Below are 23689 nucleotides of genomic sequence, written 5' to 3' on the forward strand. Positions count from 1 at the left end.
CAAAATGCTAGAATATTCACGTTTCTCCATCTGAAGGCCCAAGAATACCATTTCGAAGGTTCCTTGTGTACCGGCTAAAAATGTTTAGTATGGCTTAGGTCAAAATTGGGTAATGTCGCCCTTCCATTCCACAAGGTTTTGGTTAAAACCAGCTGACGAGTCGAGTTCTGTCTAATGTCATCATGATGGTAATTGAAGAGTTGTCTGAATGCTGTAGAAGGAGACAGAAAAGGAAAGGTAAAATCTTCCGAGTGGAAATGAATTTCTGCACAAAATGAAAGATTGTCTCGACCGTTTTTCAGTCGTTATCTTCTGCGTCACGCAGAGCCACGCCCTAACTTCCCGTGGTATCAAACCTCGCGAGACTTTGCTACGTTCCACAGAATGTACATTCTTAACTATGGTATGTGCTACCTGCCGGACTAACGCTGTTCTATGCATTAAAGTGTATAATTTGCTACCCATCAGAGTCTCATAAAGGACAAGAAAACGCGGTCGGTAAACATTTCGGCTAGGGGAGGGTTGCATAACTTCATGTAGCTATTCGTGTGACGTGGCAGATGGACGGGAGTTGTCACGTGTCACAACTGCAACACAACATACAATTTCTCGCGAGAACTGAGATGGGCGTTTCCCATTAAACCAACATGTCGGACACTCAGGGATATTCATCCCCTGCGACGATGGTAACTTGGGAGAGTCTGTTAACACTATAAAATATAGTTGATGTCAAAGTAACAAGATACAAAGTAAAACTTTTATCAGATGTACAAAATCATAGCAGTAAAAGATAGAAAAAATGGCATATGGCCCCACTGTCTTGTACTTTAGCCCAATGGTTCATCCCTCCGCCAGATTTCTTTCTCACGCGGACCTGCAATACAAACTAATTCCGTGCCAAATCTTACGACACCTCCCATACGCGACTTTGTCTTCTGATCGTCGACACAAACTGATTCTTCTGTTCCCGCACAGCAAACATCTCACAAACAGGTATGGAGTTCTATTGTGTCGGAATATCTATCTGTGAGCCCCGCCGTGTCTATATCTTCACCTTCCGACTGTCTAAACTTTCCAGCGTAAAATGCACCGACGTATTGGTCGATAAGTTGGAAAAAAGGAATTCATTGTAAACGATCAATATCGTCACAAAATGCTAGAATATTCACGTTTCTCCATCTGAAGGCCCAGGAATACCATTTCCAAGGTTCCTTGTGTACCGACTAAAAATGTTTAGCATGGCTTAGGTCAAAATTAGGTAATGTCGCCCTTCCATTCCACAAGGTTTTGGTTAAAACCAGCAGGCGAGTCGAGTTCTATCTAATATCATGGTAATTGAAGAGTTGTCTAAATGCTGTAGAAGGAGACAGAAAAGGAGAGGTAAAATCTTCCGAGTGGAAATGAATTTGTGCACAAAATAAAATATTTTTTCGACCGTTTTTCAGTCATTATCTTCTGCGTCACAGCCTAAATCCCGTGGTATCAAATCTCGCGAGACTCTTCTATGTTCTACAACATGTACACGCTTGAATATGTCCCACCTGCTTGACTAACTATGTTCTATTGCTTAAATCTATCAATTGCCACTCATCAGAGCCTCGTAAATTGCTAGAAAACGCGGTCCGACGTTAATATTTCGGCTAGAGGCGGGTTTCGCAACTTCATGTAGTTATTCGTGTGACGTGGCAGATGGATGGGAGTTGTCACGTGTCCGACAAGTGCAACACAACATATGATTTCTCGCGAGAACTGAAATGGACGTTTCCCACCAAACCAACATGTCGGACACCCGGGGATACTCATTCCCTGCGGCGATGGTAACTTGCGGGAGTCTGTTAACACTATAAATATCGTTGATGTCAATGTGTCAAGATACAAAGTAAATCTTTTATCAGATGTATAAAATCACAGCAGTAAAAGATTTTAAAAATGGCACATGCATGGCCCCACTGCCTTGTACTTTAGCCCAATGGTTCATCCCTCCGCCAGATTTCTTTCCCACGCGGACCTGCAATATAAACTAGTTCCGTACCAAACCTTACGACACGTCTCCATACGCAAGTTTGTCTTCTCATCGACGACACGAAAATTTCCCTGTTCCTGCACAGCAAACAGCTCACCTAAAGGTATGGAGTTTTATTGTGTAAGAATATCTATCTGCACGCCGGGAGTTGTCCTATCTTCATTTTCTATACTGTCTATTATATTATATACTAAACATTTTTGCGTAAAATGGGCCTGACGTGTTTGCCAATATGATGCCCGATGACAGTCCTCAAAGAATGATTTCCAGAATATGCACATTTGTCCTGCTTTTTCGCCAGGCGCATAATTTCCATTGTTTGCTGGTTGAAACTTGCAGTATTGCTTTGGTCAAATTAGGCAATGCCACCCTCCCACTCCACAAAGTTTCTTTAACCAGCTCACAAGCCGAGTTCAATCTGAATTGTTAGAGTGTTTTCTGAACACTGATCAAAACAAAGAACAAGAAGGAGGAATATTCGGACTGGAAAATTTTGCAAACAGGATTTTATGCCATTTTTAGTCGTTTACTTTTCTGCTGCGTCACGCCCTGTGATCCCGTGGTAATCTCGCGAAACTTTGCTACGTTCCACAGCCGCGATGATGTAAACTCTTAACTATGGCATGTGCTACCTGCCAGACTAACGCTGTTCTACTGCTTAAATCTACCATTTGCCGCCCCTCGGAGTCTGGAAAAGGACAAGAAAACGCGGTCGGTGAATATTTCGGGTATGTGTCGTTATCTTCTGCGTCACACCCTAAATCACGTGGTATTAAATCTCGCGAGACTTTTCTATGTTCCACAGTATGTATACGCTCAACTGTGGCGTGTCCTTCCTGCCGGACTAACGCTGTTTTACGCATCAAAATCTATCATCGGAGTCTCATAAAGGACAAGAAAACGCGGTCGGTTAACATTTCGGCTAGGGGAGGGTTGCATAACTTCATGTAGTTATTCGTGTGACGTGGCAGATGGACGGGAGTTGTCACGTGTCACAACTGCAACAGAACATATGATTTCTCGCGAGAACTGAAATGGGCGTTTCCCATTAAACCAACATGTCGGACACTCGGGGATACTCATCCCCTGCGACGATGGTAACTTGGGAGGTCTGTTAACACTATATAATATAGTAGATGTCAATGTGTCAAGATACAAAGTAAAACTTTTATCAGATATATAAAATCACAGCAGTAAAAGATAGAAAAAATGGCATATGCCCCCACTGTCTTGTACTTTAGCCCAATGGCTCATGCCTCCGCCAGATTTCTTTCCCACGCGGACCTGCAATACAAACTAGTTCCGTACCAAACATTACGACACGTCTCCAGTACGCAACATCGTCTTCTGATCGACGATACGAAAATTTCCCTGTTCCTGCACAGCAAACAGCTCACAAACAGGTATGACGTTTTATTGTGTCAGAATATCCGTCCGCGACCGGGAGTCGTCTCTATCTTCACTTTTTATCCGTCTAAACTTTTCTGCGTAAAATGGACCGACGTGTTCGCCGATAATTTGCCTTTTGTTAGCAAACTGCCGTAATGAATTCATTGCTAAACTATGACAGTCCTCAAAGAATATTTCCAGAACGTGCACATTTGTCCTGCCTGTTTGCCAGGCGCATGATTTCCATTGTTTGTTGGTTCAAACTTTCAGTATTGCTTTGGTCAAGTGGGCAATGCCACCCTTCCACTCCACAATGGGTTTTTTTAAACGAGCTCACAAGCTGAGTATAATCTGAAATGGAAGAGAGTTTTCCACTTGGTTCACACGGGTCAAACGCAAAGAACAAGAGAAGAGGACTATTCGGACTGGAAACTTTGGCACACAGGATTTTTGGCCGTTTTTAGTCGTTAATTTTCTGCTGCGTCACGCCCTGTGATCCTGTGGTAATCTCGCGAGATTTTGCTATGTTCAACAGCATGTGCACTCTTAACTATGGCATGTCCCGCCTGCCGGATTATCGATATTCTCTTGCTTAAAGATGGCAAATGTTTTTGACCGTTTTCCAGTCGTTATATATCTTCTCCGTCACACCCTAATTTCCCGTGGTATCAAATCTCGCGAGACTTTGGTATGTTCAACAACATGTACACGCTTGAATATGTCCTACCTGCTTGACTAACGATGTTCTATTGCTTAAATCTATCACTTGCCACCCATCAGAGCCTCGTAAACGTCTAGAAAATGCGGTCCGACGTTAACATTTCGGCTAGAGGCGGATTTCGCAACTTCATGTAGTTATTCGTGTGACGTGGCAGATTCACGGGGCTTCTCACGTGTCACAACTGCAACACAACATATGATTTCTCGCGAGAACTGAAATGGGCGTTTCCCATTAAACCAACATGTCGGACACTCGGGGATACCTATCCCCTGCGACGATGGTAACTTGGGAGAGTCTGTTAACACTATAAAATATAGTTGATGTCAAAGTATCAAGATACAAAGTAAAACTTTTATCAGATGTACAAAATCATAGCAGTAAAAGATAGAAAAAATGGCATATGGCCCCACTGTCTTGTACTTTAGCCCGATGGTTCATCCCTCCGCCAGATTTCTTTCCCACGCGGACCTGCAATACAAACTAGTTCCGTACCAAACATTACGACACCTCCCCATGCGTAATTACGTCTCTGGGTCGTGGACACAAAGATTCTTCTGTTCCCGTACAGCAAACTGCTCACAAAAAAAGGTATGAAGTTTTACTGTGTAAGAATATCCATCCGCGCGTCGGGTGACGTCTCTATCTTCACTTTCCGCTCTCTAAACTTTTCTGCGTAAAATGGACCGACGTCTTGGCAGATTAGTTGCCTTTTTGTTAGCAAACTGCCGTAATGAGTTCATTGCTAAACTATGAAAGTCCTCAAAGAATGATTTCCAGAACGTGCACATTTGTCCTGCTTGTTTTCCAAGCGCATAATTCCATTGTTTACCGGTTGAAACTTTCAGTATTGCTTTGGTCAGATTAGGTAATACCACCCTCCCACTCCACAATGTTGTTTTTTTAACCAGATCACAAGCCGAGTTCAATCTGACATGGTAGCGAGTTTTCTGTACACTGATCAAAAACAAAGAACAAGACAGGGGGAATGTTTGGACTGGAAACTTTTGCAAACAGGCTTTTTGGCCGTTTTTAGTCGTTTACTTTTCTGCTGCGTCACGCCCTGTGATCCTTTGGTAATCTCGCGAGACTTTGCTACGTTCCACAGCCGCGATGATGTAGACTCTTAACTATTGCATGTCCTACCTGCCGGACTAACGATATTCTGTGTACTTAAATCTATCATTTTCCGCCCCTTGGAGTCTCATAAAGGACTAGAAGACGCGGTCGGTAAACATTTCGGCTAGGGGAGGGTTGCATAACTTCATGTAGCTATTCGTGTGACGTGGCAGATGGACGGGAGTTCTCAAGTGTCACAATTGCATCACAACATACGATTTCTCGCGAGAACTGAAATGGGCGTTTCCCATTAAACCAACATGTCGAACACTCGGGGATTTCTGCTGCGTCACGCCCTGTAATCCCTTGTTGATCTCGCGAGACTTTCACAGCATGTACACTTTTAACTATGGCATGTCCTACCTGCCGGACTAACGCTATTTTCTGCATTAAAATCTATCACTTGCCACCTCTCGGAGTGCCGTAAAGGACTAGAAGACGCGGTCGGTAAATATTTCGGGTACAGGCGGGTTTCATTATTTCGTGTAGCTATTCGTGTGACGTTACAGATGTACCGGGTTCTAACGTTTCATGATTACAGAACAGCATACAAATTCTCACGCGTACAAAACTGGGCGTTTCCCATCAGCCGACTTGTCGAACACTCTATGATATCCCACCCCTCCCCCGCGCCTGAGTCGAATCCACGGCCTCTCCAAACTCTATAAAATGCCGTGAATGTCGAAGTGTCCAAGATATCAAAGCAAAAACGTTAACAGGTTGATAATCTTTCTGTAGAAAATGAAAATTTTGTGATGTGCCACCATTGCCTTGTTGTTAAGCTCATGCGTTCACCCCTCCCCTATACACATTTTATTCCCACGCGGATCTACAATACAAACTAGTTCCATACTAAACCTTGCGACATCTCTACATACGTTAACTTTTCTGATTGACGACACCAAATTTCTTCTGTTTTACGAACAGCAAACTGTCTTAAATAAGAAAAAAACTGCCAGACGGGCGCTTGAAACGTCTGAGAATATAAATGTATTAATCCAGTAGTAAAGATTCAATTGTATTCCTCTACCTGTCTTAAGTAGGACACAGAACAGAATCAGCTTTCATCTTGGCGAGGCCAAATCGTTCCACCTTTCGAATTCACCTTTCCAAACCTGTGTGTATGAAACGTCATCACATGTTGTAACACCATAATGTTCAAAGCAGTGTGCAATTTGAGCTCAATGTGATTTTCTTTATCATTAGTTAGAGACCTGGTCGTGGGTCCTCTCGATGCCATGCTCGGCCATGCAGTCGGCAATCCCCTGATAAATGTCCTTCTTTCGGTGACATTTTCCAAGTTTTCCTTCGACCTCCACCTTGCCCCAGATGGCGATTAAGAGCTTCGTCTCCTCATGGCTCCACCTGCCTCAAATTGCGGGGCATTTTTGACAAATAAAGCACGGAGCAGTCTGACGTGCCGCTTGGGTTTTGTGTTCCCGGCGCGCGATGCGAGCTATGACCGGTACGCTGATGTATGACCTAACACCCCAAACTACCTCCGGGAGGTGGATTCAAATATCCTATCCAAAGAAAAGCAATCCGATTGGGAGCGTTCACACTTCAAAAACCGATCGCGATCGGATTATTTCTATCATACGTTTATTCCGATTCAATTTTGAGTGTGAACGGGCAGTATAGATCGGTTTTAACCTACACTATTTCAATAAAGTTGTTGTTAGCATTTCTACCCAACATGGTAAATATTTTTGTTTTTATTTTGCGCAGGGGATATCGCATCCTCATGTGAACTTTTGATTGACATCTTTTGTATTTCTTCTATGCCAGCAACCATCATGTGGCGATTCCTGACCGTCTGCGCTGCCATGGTTTCCATGGCGATGGCACACAACACGCTTTGGGAGAACTACAAGGGGCATTATGGTATGTCATGCTTTGTGAACAAGAAATGCTATTAGTATTAGGCACTTTCGCAGTTTGTCTTCTATATCAACATAGTCAAAGATAGATAGGAAATTTCATTGGTTTGGTTGTGAATTGGATTATTTGGTTTTTGTTTGAACTACAGTTGAGACCATTGAACCCTCGTAGAGCGCTCGCTGCGACCCTTAAGCGCATCGATATTTGCAATTACATATTGTAAGTTTTGATGCAAGAAGAAATAGTATATACAGTAAGATCTAAACATATAGATCTATGGCTGCATTCCCTCTCTAACTGATGCCCGTGCCTAGCACCAAATTTAAACTACAATTCCCAACACAATTTGGACTCACCCAACTTTTCGACTGATCAAGTGCAGTCCTTATCAAGGTATGAGTAATTCTCTGTCTCTGTGACGTCACGTTATACAGATAGGACGCGTGGCTCGGTGAGCAGTGGATCATACGTTGCAGAAAGTCTGTGGTGTCCCCAGTCTCTGTTAAGGGATGGTTGTAAAGCCCTGGTGTAGATGGCTTCTTTTATTTCTCTTGAGAAAAAGTCCGGCTCTGTGTCCAAAATACTTGGGATGGAAATTGTAGTTTAACTTTGATACAGAATTACTTCTACCAACATAGATGAACTTGCAAGTGAAGATGGCCATGTGTTTTCACATAGGTATGTCATTTGGGGAAGAGGAAGAGAGCAGGAGGCTGGCGATCTTCGAGAACAACACGAAGCTGATCAACAAGCACAACGCCGAAGCCGACATGGGGATGCACACCTACACGCTGGGTATCAACCAGTTCGCACATATGGTAGGGCTTCTTTCTGTTTATTTTTCTATCTATCTGTGCATCCATCCATTTATCTATCTATCTATCTATCTATCTATCTATCTATCTATCTATCTATCTATCTATCTATCTATCTATCTATCCATCTATCTATCTATCTATCTATCTATCTATCTATCTATCTATCTATCTATCCATCTATCTATCTATCTATCTATCTATCTATCTATCTATCTATCTATCTGTCGATCCATCCATTTATCTATCTATCTATCTATCTATCTATCTATCTATCTATCTATCTATCTATCTATCTATCTATCTATCTATCTATCTATCTATCTGTCCATCCATCTATCTATCTATCTATCTATCTATCTATCTATCTATCTATCTGTCCATCCATCCATTTATCTATCCAAACTATCTATCTATCTGTCCATCCATCCATTTATCTATCTATCTATCTATCTATCTATCTATCTATCTATCTATCTATCTATCTATCTATCTATCTATCTATCTATCTATCTATCTATCTATCTATCTGTCCATTCATCTATCTATCTATCTATCTATCTATCTATCTATCTATCTATCTATCTATCTATTTATCTATCTATCCATCTTTCTATCTATCTATCTATCTATCTATCTGTCCATCCATCCTTTTATCTATCTATCTATCTATCTATCTGTCCATCCATCCATTTATCTATCTATCTATCTATCTATCTGTCCATCCATCCATCTATCTATCTATCTATCTATCTATCTATCTATCTATCTATCTATCTATCTATCTATCTATCTGTCCATCCATCTATCTATCTATCTATCTATCTATCTATCTATCTGTCTATCTGTCGATCCATCCATTTATCTATCTATCTATCTATCTATCTATCTATCTATCTATCTATCTATCTATCTATCTATCTGTCGATAAATCCATTTATCTATCCATCTATCTATCTATCTATCTATCTATCTATCCATCCATCCATCTATCTATCTATCCATCCATTTATCTATCTATCTATCTATTCATCTATGTATTTATCCTTCTACCTATCAATCTGCCTATCTGTCCATCCAACCATTTGTATCTATCTATCTATCTATCTATCTATCTATCTATCTATCTATCTATCTATCCATCCGTACAGCCATTTATCTATCTATCTGCGTGTCTATCTATCTTTTTCCATCCACCCATCTATCCAGCCATATAGACAGCCAGCCAGACAGACAGACAAATTCTATCTGTCGATCTATCCATCTATCCCTCTCTTTATCTATATATCCATCCATCCACCTATCTATCCATCTATGTATCTATCTATCAGCCAGTCTATTCATACAGCCTGTTATCTATCTGTTATCTATCCATCTATCTTTATATCTATCTATCGATCGATCTTTCCATCAATCTGTCTGTCTATTTATCTGTCTATCTGCCGCTATTCAACTTTACAATTGTCTATGTCTGTATCTGTTTCACTGTCTTTCTGTCGCTGTCTCTGCTCTACATATATGCAACAACAGTTCATTACGATTACGCCCCCGATAATCTTTTTTTCTTTATTTCTACAAAATTCGTAGACCAACGACGAGTTTGTTGCTAATGTCATCGGCGGCTGCCTTCTGGATCGCAACGCATCCAAGTCGACTGCTGATCACGTGCACGAATCCAACATGGTCGAGGTGCCTGACACCGTGGACTGGAGGGACAAGGGTTATGTCACCCCCGTCAAGGACCAGGTATGTTAGTCAAAAAGCTATATATGGGGAAGGGTAACAAAAAAAAGTAACCAATTCTTGATAGAAAAAATCAATCTAGAAACTGGGCGGATTCTCTAAGGAGTCTGACTTTTCAGATATTATCCACTGTCTTTAAGCTTTCATCAGTGACTGAGAACGAGCCCTTTCTCTTTATAGGATCTATCCAATTGTTTGCTTTCTATTGTGTAACGTAAAGTTATAACCTTCATGGCCGTAACATGAGTTATTAGGCAGCATGAACAAGTTTACAATGAGGTAACCCCCTCTCTCCTTTTCGTCATTCATTGGTCTTGACAATTTGCTATTTCTAAACCCTTTCCAGGCCCAATGTGGTTCTTGTTGGGCATTCAGCACGGTAAGAACATTTTTACGTTTATTGCTGTTAATAATATTAATACTGTTGTTTTTATCTTTTCATTTCATCGATATTATTGCGCAAACTAACAAGAACCTCCCCCTACACACATATACACATACACATACGCATACACATACACATACACATTCACATACTCACACACACACATGCACACCCACTCACACAAACACACATACACACACACCCACTCTCTCTCTCTCTCTCTCTCTCTCTCTCTCTCTCTCATACATACACACACACACACATACACACACACACACATACACACATGTACACATACATATACAAATACACATACACATACACACACACACACACGCGTATCCATACACATACACATGCACATACATATACACATACACATACACATATACACTCACACACTCACTCACACACTCACTCACACACACACACACACACACTCATACACACATACATACATACATACATACATACATACAAACGACTTTTGGTTAAGATGACTTCCAATCATACATTTCTAGGTACCATAGCCAATTTAAAATGAAATACTTACTAGTCTCTTCGCATGATGTAGACCGGTTCACTGGAGGGTCAGCACTTCAAGAAGACCGGAACACTGGTTTCCCTGAGTGAACAGCAGCTGGTGGACTGTTCCAAAAAATTCGGTAACATGGGCTGTAACGGTGGACTGATGGACAACGCTTTCATTTACATCAAGGCGAACGGTGGCATCGACACTGAATCTTCCTACCCGTACACGGGAAAGGTGAGTCCTTTTGTTGATCGGTGCTAGTGAGTGAGTGAGTGAGTGAGTGAGTGAGTGAGTGAGTGAGTGAGTGAGTGAGTGAGTGAGTGAGTGAGTGAGTGAGTGAGTGAGTGAGTGAGTGAGTGAGTGAGTGGGTGGGTGAGTGAGTGAGTGAGTGAGTGAGAGTGAGTGAGTGAGTGAGTGAGAGTGAGTGTGTGAGGAGTGAGTGAGTGAGTGAGTGAGTGAGTGAGTGAGTGAGTGAGTGAGTGAGTGAGTGAGTGAGTGAGTGAGTGAGTGAGTGAGTGAGTGAGTGAGTGAGTGATTGGGGGCTTGCAGTTGAGTGAACTTTAGTTAATGAACGACAACTTCAATAATAATAGTACGGTTTTTATTGGTCAGAAATTCCCCCGACTTTGCCCCTGGTGGGGCTATATGGGGGTATCAACAATGTAGAATGTAGATGAAATTACCCGTGCAATGGCAGCCTTTCTAGTGCTTGATTGGCGCAGGGTTTATAATCACATGATACACATGGGCAACATATACATATTTGCTCCACACTTGCAATAGATTAAAATTGCATTTTATGATACATAACATGTGCGAACAGCATTGCTTAAGTGTGTGTGTACGTGTGTTTGTGAGAGAGGGAGAGAGAGAGAGAATGTCTGCATCTTATAAATTGATATGTTAACACTGCTTCCGACTACAATGACATTGATCATTACTTGACCACGGTAGAATGGAAAGTGCAAATTCAATGCTGACAACGTTGGCGCCACCTGTACTGGGTATACTGATGTCGCGGAGGGAGACGAGGACGCTCTTAAGAGTGCTGTCGCTACGGTCGGACCTATCTCCGTCGCCATTGACGCCAGCCACTTCTCCTTCCAATTTTACCACAGTGGTATTTATTTTCCTTCATCATATATTTTTTCCTGTGACCCCATTAGGTCTAAAATGCCAATAGGCATTAGCTAGGTTCATCACTAAGTTCCGGAATGGTGTTCCCAGACCTTTTGATTGACCAAGAATATCCTGTCTGACCAAACTGTGTGTTACGTTGAAGGAGGTAGAGTGTGTGTTCTTATGAACCTGTGCTGCGCTTAGGACTGGTTGGACAAAAATTATGTTTATGAGAACCAATGTTGTAATTTTTCCTAAATTTCTCCATGAAAAGGGCCAGCTCTGGATAAAGATTATACATTAATGGCCAAGGATAAAGTCACATTTCTGTATGATGTCATATTCTTTCACATCATGATATTCTACGGTAATAGAAAAGAGCTTGTCATTTTTCCAGGCGTGTATAACGACCCCGCGTGCAGCACCAGGCTGGACCATGGCGTCCTGGCGGTCGGGTATGGAACATATCACGGCAAGGACTACTGGCTTGTCAAGAACAGGTATGATTGTTCACACCAAGAGGAATAACCCATATCATTAACTGTGGATTATTTCAGAAGAATGACGCAATAAAAACATTGCTTGAAGAATCGTATCTGTTATATCTTTCAGGTTTGAGGTAGTTAGTATTTGTAAAAAAAGTATTGTGTACTTCTATGCAACGATATAAATTCTAGAAGTTACAAATCTGCACTTTTACAGTTTGATTGGGAGGAGGGGTTTATTCAATTGGAGACACGATCTTGATTTCCCCCATCTGACTGTTGATTCTTTTTTATGTGTTGCAGCTGGGGAGAAGGCTGGGGTCTGAAAGGCTACATCAGGATGACCCGCAACAAGAAGAACCAGTGTGGGATCGCCTCCTCAGCCAGCTACCCGCTTGTCTGAGCCCCACAAAAACCACGCCCCACCCAACCGGTCACCTAGTCGCCTCGGCGTTACTTTACTTTAAGTAAGAAGCTATTTTCATTACATGTAAAGTCAATCTTTGTCGGAAGACGTGGTGTGTTTCGGTACTTTTAACATTAGAACTTTTTCAAAGTTTTCACACATGTAAACCTTCATAGCAGCACTCTCTAAAACTGAAACAGTCCGCAACGTTTTTGAAATGTTGTCCAAGTAACTCCTAAGTCAATGTTAATATTATTTTGATTCAAAAGATATCGACTCCCAAAAAATCATTTCCAGCTTTAACTTGAACTTTCACAATGAAAGTCAGGTATAGAATATCCATTCTGTTCGACATTAGAAATTTGGTGACAAAGAAACAATACAAATCAGGCCTTTGTTTCTTATCAAGGAGTCTCAAAATACTTTCTGAACCACGCATGTCCATGACAAGCTATTCCTGGCTGCATATCCAACATGCAGAAGTTTAAGATCATTCCATCATCATGTGTGTCCTAATTTTCAAATCTGCAACATCAGCGTTTGTTTTCGAGTTGGGCCAACCCTTCTCTTTCACCCATACTCGCTTTAGAAACAATCAAATTGGTGTTCATCCTTTTCACAGAAAAAACACGATGTTTTACAAATTACACAACAAAAGATGATCTAAAAACCGACGGTGCTAGGGGCCTTAAGTGGGGCGAGGCAAGCGACAAAACTTAACCTCGCAAACGACTGCGAGAGTAACCGTAGAATTCTCTATCCTCTCCTTCTTTCTGAAAGTAGTTTTGCTGATTATTTATGTCGATCCGCCATCTTGTTTTGCAATACCAAGGACATTATATATAGGATCCTATATAATGTCCTTGGTAACAAGTAGAAAAAGTACAACCATGTCGACCTACCTCTGAGTAATGTCATCGCATACACAATCCGCGTAAAACCGTCGTAAAAGCCATGTGGCAAGCCTTGTAGTATAGTCAGTAACCAACCGAAATGCTTCCCCATAGCATAATCTGTAAACAAAAAGTTATCTAAAACGTTTGGATATCGCTGTGAAATCTAAGTTACAATTATACGGTGCATTTGACTAATACAAGAAGTAAACAATGATATGATAACGCAAAAAAGTTAGCAATGACACGATATGAAGCCTTCTCTTTTAGTATTTCATCTTTTCTCTATCAGTAGAATCAATGCAATAAAATATGCTTCACCGCATTTCTGTGTCACTGATGTTATTTTTAGCATATATATATATATATATATATGTGTGTGTGTGTGTGTGTGTGTTTGTGTGTGTGTGTGCAGTATCTCAAATAGGTAATATCATCACATACTAGAAACCCTAATCATATGTGAACTATGACAAGAAAATGTGCCATAACTTTAGAGATTTCAAAATGGCTCTCATACAATAGACCATGTTCTGAAGAAACAGTACAACTTCCATGTTTGCTAATTTTACTTTGTAAATTGAGACATCTTCCAAGTTTCAGCAACACACTTTAAAAATGTATAGCTTTTTTGTCGTTCTTTGCATTACTTGTTATCAAGCTGAAGGCAAAAACAGCCAGGGAAAGAAGCAATGTTGTCAAAATGCTCTTACAACATTATTTCTTTCTCTAGCTGTTTTTGTCTCCAGCTTACTGACAAATGGTGCAGTGAACTTGTGAAATATAGATAAGAATTTAAGAATTTAAATTCCTATCTTTATTTCACAAGTTCACTGCATTATTTGTACAAAATCACAACAACAGAAACAAACATTTTCACCCACGCAAATACGCAAAAGATTTTGGTAGGTCGAGCATCTATCAATGCAAACAGTTTCCTATGGATACTAAAATCACAACGTCCGTTATGCTAGCTAACCTTTGACCCGACACCTTAAGTAGAACGTGGGAATATTTCTTTTTTCACAATATGCTGTTTGGTACTATGCACACGGGTAATCAGCTACTATTGCTGTTATTAGTTTTCGACTTCTAGCCCATTTGATTGAGCATGATAACTTACAATAGAGGTCTTTTATTCTCATCATGTGGCGTAGTGGGAAAAGGAGGACCCTTCAAAACCGCCAAAAATTGTTAAGTTACACTAACCCAGGGAAGTATCCTCCATCTGTCTTAAAGTACTTTTAAAAAGCTATCGGATTCTTACCCGGGGTAAGTCGTAAAGGAAGTGTTCCTACTGTGACTTGTCCAGCAGCTTGAATGGTGGATTGACCCCCATAACCACATAAGTTCATAAAAGGATTAGAAACTAAATCACAAGCCATTGTTGTCATTACTTTATTTCTGGTGTCCTTGATGTGAAGCCAAGCTTTAATTTCTGATATCTGTTGTTATTTCAAACATAAGTTGAAGAATAACTTGTACTTGGTAAACTGTCTCAGGCAGGACTCCACTGATGTGCACTGCACGGCTGCCAGTAGCATACTGAAGCCTATAGTTTACATTATCCAGCCTTTATATAGTTTTACTGGGGTCTTTAATTAAGCCTTCGACGCCCTGTTGAAGCTTGCAAAGTTCATTTGGTCAACACACCAAATTTTCCAATTATCACCTAATTCTTTTTCCACATGCTTACGTAGAATTGACAGTCATGTAAGAGTTAATTCGCGGTTCTGGGGCCGAATTGAAGCACAAAAATGACAGATAGCAAATGAGGAAATCTACAGCATATAATCTTCAATACCGTGTACGGTCACAAACAGGCCACCCACAGGCGGGGCCGTTGCCGCGGTTTTTATGTCATAGAACTTTCTTGGCTGTGACAGGACCGACAAGGACAAGCCGACAGCCGACCTAGTCTCTACCAGGCTCCGTGAATTGCTGGAAAAATAGTAGAAATTTGCCAAATATAGTGAATAGTATGCTAAGAGAGTCGGGTACAGAGAAGGGGACAATTGGCGCCGACTCCCTCAGTATACTTTTCACTATAGCGCCTACTCTTTTAGCTTTATTCACTATATTTGGCCAATTTCTACTATTTTTCCAGCGATCCACGGAGCCTGGTAGAGGCTACAGCCGACCTATTAAAGCCGACGAGGATGTAAGACAGTCTTTTCCGGAACGATACAGCTAAATTCTGTACGACACGACTGATGCGCGACTCTCCCAAGAATGTCCTCAATTCGCGATCGCACGACGACCTCACGACGAACGTGACTGGCCCCCAAACACACAAATTTTAACACATATCTTTGCTCCGTCAATGTTTTGAAAAGGGGGAGCGTTTTGATAATGCTGAATACTGTAGATGCATTTATGTTCGCGTGGTTTTAATTTTGGGATAGAAGAAAAATGGAGTGTTCGCGAAGGCTTAAAGCTCGAGCTTGAGACAATAGTAGACAAGGGGGTAGGAGGGCAAAACAAATCGCAGTGGTTTTAAGTTCGCGGTGAACAGCTTTTCGCGCACCCACCGCGAACATTTCTGCATTTATAGTATATTGTGCGCTTATGACGCGAAGACACGTAAGATCCGTGAGAACAAAAAAGGGGGTATCTTTGTTTGAAACAGGTGTTTCCTTACATTAAAGATTGATTATAATAGAGAAATAATTCTGCTGTTAATGCTACGCAGCAATCCATCGGCGAACACAATGGGAGGGGTTTTGTTGTTATGCTGCAGGTAACATTGGAAAGATTATCTTGCATTTTCTAACTTCTACTGCTCGTCTAATTTTTCATTCATTTCTTATCCTCGTTTACGAAAATTGAATCACCACCAAAAAGTTAGCCATTTCCGCTTTTTTCCATCCAAATTCATGCTTTCCGTCGCGATTTTTTCTCTTTTCATCGTCAAATTCATTCTTTTAGCATTTACCTCTTTAAAAACAACTCTCTTGCTCCACCCCTACATTGGAAATACGGCTTTAGTGAGGGAAGCCACTTGGTCTCTGCTTTTTTTCCAACGCAGCTACCATGTACAAACATGACTTAATTAAGGATACCAGCGTAGGCGAGGACTTCAATAGGGTCCTACAAGCAGTGAAAATTATATACCAACAGACGGCTACACCCAAAAAGTGTGTGGTGGTCTAGTACTGAGTACCTTTATGTTAAACGGCGATCTCTGAGCGACCGCTGATCAATCAAAATTGGATTTGTGTGGCCCTTGATGTCCTAATGGAAACATGGTGCACGATGTTAAAGTATGATTTAAACGACAACGATTCCATTTTTAAGAAAAGTCACATGCTATATTGTTATCAATTGTCTGTCCGTCCTTTCATGTTACATGTACTTGCAATTAGCCTACGGGCAAGAACTTGCAATAAACTTATTATTATTAAATTCGTTGAGCGACCTGTCAAATGTTTGGTCACTCAGAGGTCACAGCGTTACCTCTAGTGGAAATGGGGTGTAAGTAATCCTACGGTACATCATACGGTACAGGTTTGAATACTGGCGTATCCTCTTGAGTTCTGATCCTTGATATGTAGTCTCTAACTACACCGGCTATAGGGAGAATATTTGTCAGGGTTTCACTACATATTGGTCCCTCTCTCTGTAGCCGACTCCCTTCATACAATTCACTCTATTTTGGCCAATCTCTGCTATTTTCCCAGCGATCCGCGGGGCCTGGTAGAGGCTACCTGATATGCACGCTAGTGGTGCAGTGTGAATTATTTTATTGTCTGGGTGACTAGAAGCACACGTTTTTTTCTGGTCCTGTGTCGTGATTCACCATCGAGAGGGTGTCGACCCTGGCGACTCCCACGCCTGTCTGCTGTTGTTTGCTCTCCTTGGGCAAGAAAAGAAAACACTTCACTACGGCAAACAGACCTGCCTAGGAGAGTAAATGTCATCAATATTACACTGGAGGAAGTACCAGATATCTATTTCTACATAACGACGTCACAACATACAGAAGGCCCGTGTCCCTCAGTCCAGGTTCGTTCGACGACATTAGAGCTTCTGGAGATTCCTCCAGAGAGTTAAACGTGTCCAGCATGCACAAAGTCTCGCTTGCTCTTGTGACAGCATCACGGGTGATAGTACAGTGACAGCACAGTGATAGTACGTGATAGCACGGTGATAGCACGGTGACAGCACGAAGATAGCACGGTAGTAGCACGGTGATAGCACGGTGATAGCACGGTGACAGCACGGTGACAGCACGGTGATAGCACGGTGATAGCGCGGTGACAGCACGGTGATAGCACCGTGATAACACTGTGACAGCACGGTGATAGCACGGTGACAGCACGGTGATAGTACGGTGATAGCACGGTGACAGCACGGTGATAGTACGGTGATAGCACGGTGACAGCACGGTGATAGTACGGTGATAGCACGGTGACGGCACGGTGACAGTACGGTGACAGCACGACATCTCGCGTGATCACACAACGAAATTCTCGCCACGTGAGCATTGCAGGTTATGTACCATTCTTATTGCAGACCTGGGCAGAAATGATGGCGACCACCACGACTGGACAGGAGAGTTACTCTCTTAATCTTCTTGGAGAAAACTCGGGAGATGGTAACGACATGTGGACAACGGACACTACAGAAGATGTTACGGACGTTCATTTTCCGTTGGGAGTGGACAGAGAAGAACTCGGAGAAACGGTGTGGGGGCTAGCCTCGACGACAATAATCATAGTAGCTGTTGTTGGGTTGTTTGGGAACTCTCTCATTATCCTTGTCAGCCGCGAGATTTTCCGACAAAGACCGACCATGCCGAACCTTCTGCTGATATACCTTTCCTGGACGGACGTTCTTAACTGCTCACTTGGCGTGGCGCCACTGGCATTATCCTACTATTTCAAAATCTACGTTAACCAAGCCATGTGTGACTTTAACGCCACGGTACTGTTAGCGCTTAGCGTGGCGTCTCAAATGATCGTGGCCGTCATGTCGGTGGACAGGTACTGGGCCTTGCTGTACCCCTTCTCCTACAACCGTCACTTCGGTTACGACAAGTGGAAAATCTATCCCGCCCTGGTCTTTATCTTCCTCTACACGATAGTTGTGTCGGTCCTCCCCCTGTTCGGTTTGGTTAAGAACGTCCCTCAGTACCCAGACTCGTACTGTATGTTCGACTGGACGGACGACAGCCCGAGCGGCCGGGTGGTTGTCTACATCAACGTTGTTAACATGTTTCTGTGCCTCTTCATCATAGTGGTGAGTCAAACAATGTACCTTATGATTTACATAAGAACAACTCCAGTCGAAGTTTTACTCTGACTGATGGTGATAAAGCGAGGAAAACAATATTTTTGAAAAGAAAATGTCTCTTTATCTTTCTATTTCCGCCCAAAGACTGCAATACACGTGGTATGGCATTGTTAGCAGTATTTTTGGTACCGTATTACCTGTTATGACTATCTTTTTACGTCTTTTCAATTGACAAGGCTTTTGGGCTATGTTCTCCAAACATTTTTGTCGATAACATATGACTACTTTAATACGTGCTATGTAAGCAAGGCGGGATGGGATATTCTTATGCAATCTAGATGACCAACTCCTCAACCCTTTTTTATGTAAAATCCTCTTTGCATGTTTGAATTGTTTGGACGATGTTTAACTGCATAAAAATTGGTTTGAGCGCTACCTGGCAAAAAGTATTTAGTGTAAACATTATAATCCTCATGTTTAGAACTATCGTTTAGATTTAAAAAAAAGAATACAAGCTAGATTCTCTACTGACACCTTTCTTTGTTGAAAAGGCCTCGTGTTATTTTATCTCTTAGCTACATGTGTATTTGGTTTATATACATCTATTTCTGACACTGCCACGTCCAAATAGATAACCCATTTGACATTGTAACCATTGTGGTCAAGCAAATTCTTTTTAAAGTTTATCACTTCCCGAACTGACATGTTTATCGTCAAACCGCTCTTAGTGTAGTGCTGTTACCAACGCCCGTTTTGGTATTTGTGACCCTCTGTTTCTTTTATTCAAACTTTGACGCAAGTTTTGAAGTTAACAACATATATCACGTCAGAAATTATAACAATATGAAACAAAACACCTCACGATAAAGCAAGAAGGTTTAGACTCGATAATGATAAGCATGATAACAATATCAGGGTAACAGATTTCCAATAAAGACAACAATGATGATAGTAATGATGTACATAATGATGGGCAGATGACCAACTTTTAATAATTGTGAATGGAGTAAAAAGCGGAAGACAAAAATGGTGCTAAGAGTAGCATCTATGTTGCCCTAGGTGGTGAACGCCATTGTTGCCGCCTACATGCTTCTAATAATTGTGAATGGAGTAGAAAACGGAAGATAAAGATGGTGCTAAGAGTAGCATCTATGTTGTCCTAGGTGGTGAACGCGATTGTAATTGCGGCCTACATGCTTCTAATAATTGTGAATGGAGTAGAAAACGGAAGATAAAGATGGTGCTAAGAGTAGCATCTATGTTGCCCTAGGTGGTGAACGCCATTGTTGCCGCCTACATGCTCCGGTTGAGACGAGTGCGGCCTCGACTCCCCAGCAGAGACTCAGAGATAGCCGCAACCAGTCCGGCAGGCGTGCAGGAATGCAGGTAAACCATTCAACCTTAAATTAGTTTGTATATAGCTATACTGTATACTTAACGTCATGCATTCATTCATGCATTCATTCATTCATTCATCCATCCATCCATCCACTCACCGACACATTCATTCATCCATCTATTCATTAATCAATCTATTTATTTATTTATTTATTCATTCATTCATTTATTAATCCATCGATCCATCGATCCATTCATCCACCCATCGATCTATTCTTCCACTTTGATAGATTTATTCATTCACTCATTCATCCATCTAGCCATCCTTTCCTTTTGACATAACCAAGTCAAATAACTAAATTATTTGGCATCGTCGTACAACACATGACACTCCAGGTTTTCACACGTGTACGTTAACTACTGTACATACATATAGAATATATGTGGTGTTCCTGTGTGTCATGTAGTTTTGTCCCGTCATGTTTTTAATGAACCACAGGAAGAGTAGTTGTTAAGCTAATTGTGGATTCTAATAAACTCAAACTCAAACTGTGACTCCCCACAGGTTGGAGATACAGATGGCCAAGTTGACGCTTGTGGTGGCTGTGGCGTTCTTCTGCTCCTGGTTCCTCTTTGCTGTGAGTAGTAAAAGTATTCAAGTCTTCCTGTATTGAGCTTTGTTATATCCGTATTTGCTTGCTTTAAAGCTTGTGCATGATTTGCTGCGGCTATTTGAATATAGGAGGCATTGTAGTACTAGTATACAAGTTTGCGTGTAACCTCATGAATTCTAAATTGAATTCGATTAAGATTAGCAGTGGTGGAGTGGTTGCTAACCTCGATAAATTCTTCATTCTTCATTCAAGTCTATCTAATTACAACATATGACAGAGGAAAAGCTCTCTAAATCTTATAGGTCCATTGAACTGTTATAGTAACAACTAGGGATATTTCTACCCCTTTACAAGTTATTCTGAAATTCTGTCGGAAGGAAATTACTAATATATTTAAAAACGGAATGAAATAATCTGAGTGAGTTGTAACCTTAGAAAACACGACATGTCCTTCTTTAATGCAATGTAATTAAAACTTACTTCCCCACAACAGAGTGCTTAGCAAATATCTCCCTGATGGCGATATACGTAGATATCAAAGGATCGAAAACACAACACTTGAATGGTTACATAAGCGCGGAGGGATATTAATCTAGAGACTTGCCAACAGTTCCGTGGCGTTCTTCATCACAAAATAGTTCAAGCCAATTTTTACATTTTCAGAACTACTAGTATCTGGAAGACACACCACATTTTTACCACTTCTGAACGTACTATGAATAAACTACGCCTACGAGCAGGGTACAAAATGTCAACACCTAGCCAACTTAATCACTACATGACAGGTGGATTTGATAAATTATCAATAGCAAATTTCTCTTGCGATCGAAGTTGACACAGGCCAGTAAGTGTTTGTATAAGGAATATTGCTTTTTTGAAAACGTTCGTATACGTTAGAATATCCCTACAAACTGCCAAACGTGGCATAAAAAACGTACAAATCTAAAATGTAGCAATCGGAAGATCACCCATAATTCAACGATGCAATTTGTCGTTGACGATCTGGCCGATTGTTCCCTTAGGCCATAGATTCAGTTCCGATTTGAGTACTATGGCGTATGTAAAATGATTTTCCAAATTGCCCAATAAATAAAAGTATACTCTATTTATTACATGTGAAAACAGTTCGTTTATCACTTTAGTGTGACGTTAAAGCTAAAAGAACTCAGGGCTTATGATGGCAACGTTTGCTACTGGTCAATGTGGGTGTTTAACCATAATGACTGTGAGCAGCTACTAAATGTAGAATCCTGTTTGCACAAAACGTAACACATACTCCCATGCTAAAAGACTACAGGATATCGGTCTATGTATGATCGACCAACAAAAAAGTCTGTGTTATTTTTGCACTTGAAGCGACTCATTTCCTGCAAAGGTGTTTGATTTGTTCGACAGCGCCCTTTGCGTGCACCGTGTCACGTTTAGATGTTGTTAGCGTACTACACACTAACATATGCACTTACACTCACACTCACACACAAATACATACACACACACAAACACACACACACACATGCACACACACACATGCACACATACACTCACAAATACACACACGTACACAGACACACGCACACACACTCACACACACTCACTCACACATGCATTTACACACACACACACACACACACTCACACATGTACACATACACGGGCACACTAACACATGCATTCACACACACACACACACACACACATACGTACACACATACATACACACGCACACACACACACACATACATACACATACACACACATGCACACACACACACACCCTCCACACACACACACACCACAAAATCACCGTCACTAAGCAGCCCTTACACTCTAAGACTTTTGAATATTCCATTTAATACAGACACGCATTCTGGCCAACCAAATTGGAGGGTGGCCGAACAAGGATCTGGACTATCTCGGCGCCAGACTGATGACGTTTAACAGCGTCATCAACCCCGTTCTCTACATCATCATGAGGAAGCCCTGCCGCAAAGGATGCTGGATGATCATCAAGTCCGGGGTGCATTACGTCACATTCAAGATGGTGGCCGCACCTACCATGTCTTTAGCTGAAACTGTCGCCGCACGATAGTTTGACATTGCATAACATCTGCAAACATAATTGCACCATGGTACATGATTCCGCCAACCAGAAAAAATACGTCCAAACAGATCTCCAACATAACGTCCCCCAGTATAATGCACTACTGTATATCTAAACTGTGCATACCTGGGGGGTGCTGCACTAGAAATCTCTCATGAAACCCACTGTTTGTCAAAGTGGCAGATTTATGTAACCCGGCGGATTAATGTTAATGGAGGTTACATCAAGTTGAGATGTAAAGATTCCAAATGATTTTCTAAATTCAGACTAAGAGTGATTTGCAACGACGTGAGACCTTTGTGTTTTTGTCATCTTAGACAAATATCATCCACAGGAAAAGTTTCGTGAAAAGAGGCATGTTCCATGTTTTTCCTCTGTCTCTATGTTCAAGATGGACATAGACGTTGAACATTAAGTAATAAGACGATAAGATAAAAAGAAAATTGACAGAAAATAGTAGAAAAACTGAAGAAACCTATTTGGTCCACTAAAGCTAGTTATAGAGCCACTTGTTAGAACTAGTCATTGGCCAGGGAACATTTTCATAATACAGTTCATTTTCATTTTTTTAGATATATCTTTCCATGTAAAGCTATACCTTTGTCATCAATTGGAATAATCAATTCGTTGTATTGTCGTGTCGTTCTACCTCTCCAGAGTGTATCTACCTCATACTAATAACTCAAGGGATTCCAATAGATTTGTAACAGAAACGCTGTCGTGAAATAATGCTGTACCATTCTGTATATTTTGTAATTCCATTTTGCATAGCAAGCAGCTGTCGTTGTATATGTCAAGTCAATTCAAACTTGACTGCACAACAATTGCATCAGGTACGACCGTACAATGCAAGGCAGATAACATGGAATATTAACGACTACGAGCTATCTATAC

The 23689-nt window shown here is 41.3% G+C and overlaps 2 protein-coding genes across 2 annotated transcripts; both read left to right on the forward strand.

Moving 5' to 3' along the window:
* Positions 1-1761: 1761 nt before the first annotated feature.
* On the forward strand, positions 1762-13833 carry LOC136436565 (procathepsin L-like). The gene is made up of 9 exons (XM_066430674.1): positions 1762-2126; positions 7038-7133; positions 7809-7948; positions 9533-9691; positions 10035-10067; positions 10648-10839; positions 11560-11725; positions 12122-12224; positions 12513-13833. The coding sequence occupies exons 1-9, from the start codon at positions 1937-1939 to the stop codon at positions 12610-12612; spliced, it is 1179 nt and encodes a 392-aa protein (XP_066286771.1). The 5' UTR covers positions 1762-1936; the 3' UTR covers positions 12613-13833.
* Positions 13834-17493: 3660 nt separating this feature from the next.
* Positions 17494-23117, forward strand: LOC136433597 (prostaglandin E2 receptor EP4 subtype-like). The gene is made up of 4 exons (XM_066426009.1): positions 17494-18749; positions 20014-20129; positions 20647-20719; positions 22553-23117. The coding sequence occupies exons 1-4, from the start codon at positions 18036-18038 to the stop codon at positions 22781-22783; spliced, it is 1134 nt and encodes a 377-aa protein (XP_066282106.1). The 5' UTR covers positions 17494-18035; the 3' UTR covers positions 22784-23117.
* Positions 23118-23689: the final 572 nt, after the last annotated feature.

The sequence above is a fragment of the Branchiostoma lanceolatum genome, chromosome 1 (assembly GCF_035083965.1).
Source record: "Branchiostoma lanceolatum isolate klBraLanc5 chromosome 1, klBraLanc5.hap2, whole genome shotgun sequence".
Taxonomy (NCBI): Eukaryota; Metazoa; Chordata; class Leptocardii; order Amphioxiformes; family Branchiostomatidae; genus Branchiostoma; species Branchiostoma lanceolatum.

Excerpts from the sequence above, each read along its gene's own strand:
- LOC136436565 (XM_066430674.1), top strand. The coding sequence starts at position 1,937 with ATGCATGGCCCCACTGCCTTGTACTTTAGCCCAATGGTTCATCCCTCC. Across the intron at positions 2,127-7,037 it reads AGCAAACAGCTCACCTAAAG|CAACCATCATGTGGCGATTC; the intron begins GTATGGAGTTTT and ends CTTCTATGCCAG. Across the intron at positions 9,692-10,034 it reads TCACCCCCGTCAAGGACCAG|GCCCAATGTGGTTCTTGTTG; the intron begins GTATGTTAGTCA and ends AACCCTTTCCAG.
- LOC136433597 (XM_066426009.1), top strand. The coding sequence starts at position 18,036 with ATGATGGCGACCACCACGACTGGACAGGAGAGTTACTCTCTTAATCTT. Across the intron at positions 20,130-20,646 it reads GCAGGCGTGCAGGAATGCAG|GTTGGAGATACAGATGGCCA; the intron begins GTAAACCATTCA and ends GACTCCCCACAG. Across the intron at positions 20,720-22,552 it reads GCTCCTGGTTCCTCTTTGCT|ACACGCATTCTGGCCAACCA; the intron begins GTGAGTAGTAAA and ends CATTTAATACAG.